The sequence below is a fragment of the Nicotiana sylvestris genome, chromosome 11, assembly GCF_000393655.2.
Source record: "Nicotiana sylvestris chromosome 11, ASM39365v2, whole genome shotgun sequence".
NCBI lineage: Eukaryota > Viridiplantae > Streptophyta > Magnoliopsida > Solanales > Solanaceae > Nicotiana > Nicotiana sylvestris.
Window position 1 is genome coordinate 163,589,655 of NC_091067.1, and position 2,557 is coordinate 163,592,211.

The window sequence follows — 2,557 nt, forward strand, 5'->3', positions numbered from 1 at the left end:
TTACTTCATGTAATTAAGAAAAAGATAAGAATAACTTCATAAATTTATGAAATGACTTTGCAATCGAATCCAATTAGTCAACTAATAATTATAGTGATATAAAAAGCAATGATATAATTTGAGACCATGAACTCAGCTAATAATCTCTACGTAACAAACTATAGATAAATGAAAACAAATCGTGTTTGAGTCACAAAGGAAGAAAACTCATGTCTTTATTCATATGGTAACAAACACTTCAAGAAACATCATAATAGACTATGAAAGACAAAGGTTTATATTTGCATCTCCAGCAACTTATTAGACTTGAAACCTGCAATGTTCAAAAATGAATTAAGAATTAGAGTTAAAATGGTTAGTTCGATCATAAAATATCAATAATCAAAAGAATTTGCGTAGAGATCAAGTTGAATACCTCGACACACTAATATCTTTTCTTGTGTTTTTTCATTCTTGTAACGATTCTGTGTTCCAATTCTACAACCATCCTGGAAAACCATAATGGATTTTGAGTTGAGATTATGTATATTATGGATAGTCCAATAATTAATCCACAACCGTAACCCATGAGAACCGCTTGCCAACTGATCATTGATGAATCTTCGTCTTCTCCTTGATCTAGCACAACTGGAGTTGTCGCTTCTGTTACTCCATCATCACCACAGCCTCTTGAGAGTGGAAATCCACGTAACCCAACATTCTCTTGGTATGAACTGTTCCCAAAAGTATCAAGTACGAAGTCCGATGAGATCTCCAATAGTACTTGGAATTTGACCTTTAAATCCATTCTTTGAGAGATCAATAACTATGTTTGTAGTCAAAACTTTAACAAATACAAGATCCAATCCCTTTGTTGTAATGGTCACAGAATCAAATTCATCTCCTACAAACCTTGGTGTGGTCCTGTTCTCATCAATTCGTTTCATAGCTTGAAAGTTCTCAAAAAGATTTGCTGGTAAATTCCCACTAAATTCATTGGATGAAAGATCCATAATTTGAAGTTGTGCAAACAAGTTTTCATTCCTTGAAGCTCTGATGGACCCATGCAACTTATTTGATCTTAAATTTAATATCTTCAAATTTGATAGGATTCCCAACCATTTTGGAAAAGTGTCGTTCAACTCATTGTTACCTAAATCAAGTAGTTCCAAATACTTGCAATTGATCAAAGATCTTGGGACTTTTCCCTCTAACTTATTCCCATGCAATTTAATGACTCTGAATCGGTTTCCAATACTAAAATTTGCTTGAATTGTCCCACTAAAATTATTATTGCTTAAATCCAAAACATAAGTTCTATCCATCTCGCCCAAACATTCTGGGATTGTTCCCTGTAAATTATTACTTCCCAGATCTAGCAACTGCACTGTTTTAAGATTGCAGATGGTTGAAGCAATCTGTCCACTGAGATTATTTTGAGAAAGTAAAAGATATGTTTGAATTGTAGAAGAGCAAGAGCTTGATCTTTGGGGCACAAGTGAGGTAAGGATGAGGAGAAAGCAAGTCTACAGAGAAGGGCATATAGCATAATCAATGCAAGATTTTCATAATCCATTTCTGCACTATAAAGAATCAAAACAATCAAGAAATCTTTGCTTTGTTCCTTTATTGAATAATTCTGAGGTATATATAGCAAAGAAAATTTACTATTGTTGCTTTGCAGTAATCAATTCCAGGAAGCTTTAATGGGAAATATTTTTAGAGTAAAATTTAAAGTTGGCATTTTCGGTCTAATTCATATGCACGTTCTGTGGTGAAGCTTTAATTGTTGAGATATATGCATTCCTGTATTTGGGCTTACTTTAGCTAGTTTCATTTTTGTATTAGACATGTGATTAATTATTGTAATTGAATACCCATTTATGTACGGGTTTTAACCCAACACTCTTGTGACTTTGTATATAATGAGAATTGGCTCTACTTTGGAGCCTTAGTCGTTCATTTCCACACTTTTCTCCGGACCATTCTTATCTCTTCTTCGTTCATCTGTTGCACATATTTCTGATCCTGAATCGATTCAAACATTAATGGGAAGAATTTTTAGAGCGATAAGACTTATGAAGTGATAGTGTATATATTTTGACACGTTTAAGATGTGTCAAGCTAGAAAATTCACCAAATCTAGGTGAAATGAGCGATCCAGAGAAATCATTACCAGATAAATGATAGTTTTCCAATGAGATGAGGCATATACAATGATAGTTTTCCAAACTAAGTATTTGGTAGAGAAGAAATCAAGAAATCTTCCTCTATTCAATATATAACACAAATTAAGCCAAGATATCTTTACTACTGTTGCACATATCTTCTCTGCACTAATTATCAAGTAAGAGTATTAACTGGTGTAGGGACCATGACAAAAATATTTCAAGTCAAAAATTCAAATAACTTCAGTTTGATAACATAAATACGGCAAAGTTTGTCACAAATATCTATTACTAGATTCTTTAATTCCTTCATCTCTACAAAACAACAAAAAGAAGCTGCCAAAAAAAAATTATTAATGTGTTTGCTTTCGTTGTTTTTGCTGTATGAAAGATTCTCTCACACCCTTTTA

The 2,557-nt window shown here is 32.8% G+C and overlaps 1 protein-coding gene across 1 annotated transcript; it reads right to left on the minus strand.

Annotated features, from left to right (window-relative positions):
- Positions 1–275: 275 nt before the first annotated feature.
- Positions 276–1,816, minus strand: LOC104221015 (receptor-like protein Cf-9 homolog). Its single transcript, XM_070162249.1, has 5 exons — positions 1,802–1,816; positions 837–1,505; positions 575–775; positions 416–488; positions 276–313 (listed from the first exon to the last, which is right to left on the minus strand). Exons 1-5 carry the CDS (start codon positions 1,814–1,816, stop codon positions 276–278), a joined length of 996 nt encoding a protein of 331 aa, XP_070018350.1.
- Positions 1,817–2,557: the final 741 nt, after the last annotated feature.

Coding starts and splice junctions, on each gene's coding strand:
- LOC104221015 (XM_070162249.1), bottom strand. Junction 776..836: donor CAACAAAGGGATTGGATCTT/GTATTTGTTAAA, acceptor ATGGATTTAAAG/GTCAAATTCCAAGTACTATT. Junction 489..574: donor CAATGATCAGTTGGCAAGCG/GTTCTCATGGGT, acceptor ATGGTTTTCCAG/GATGGTTGTAGAATTGGAAC.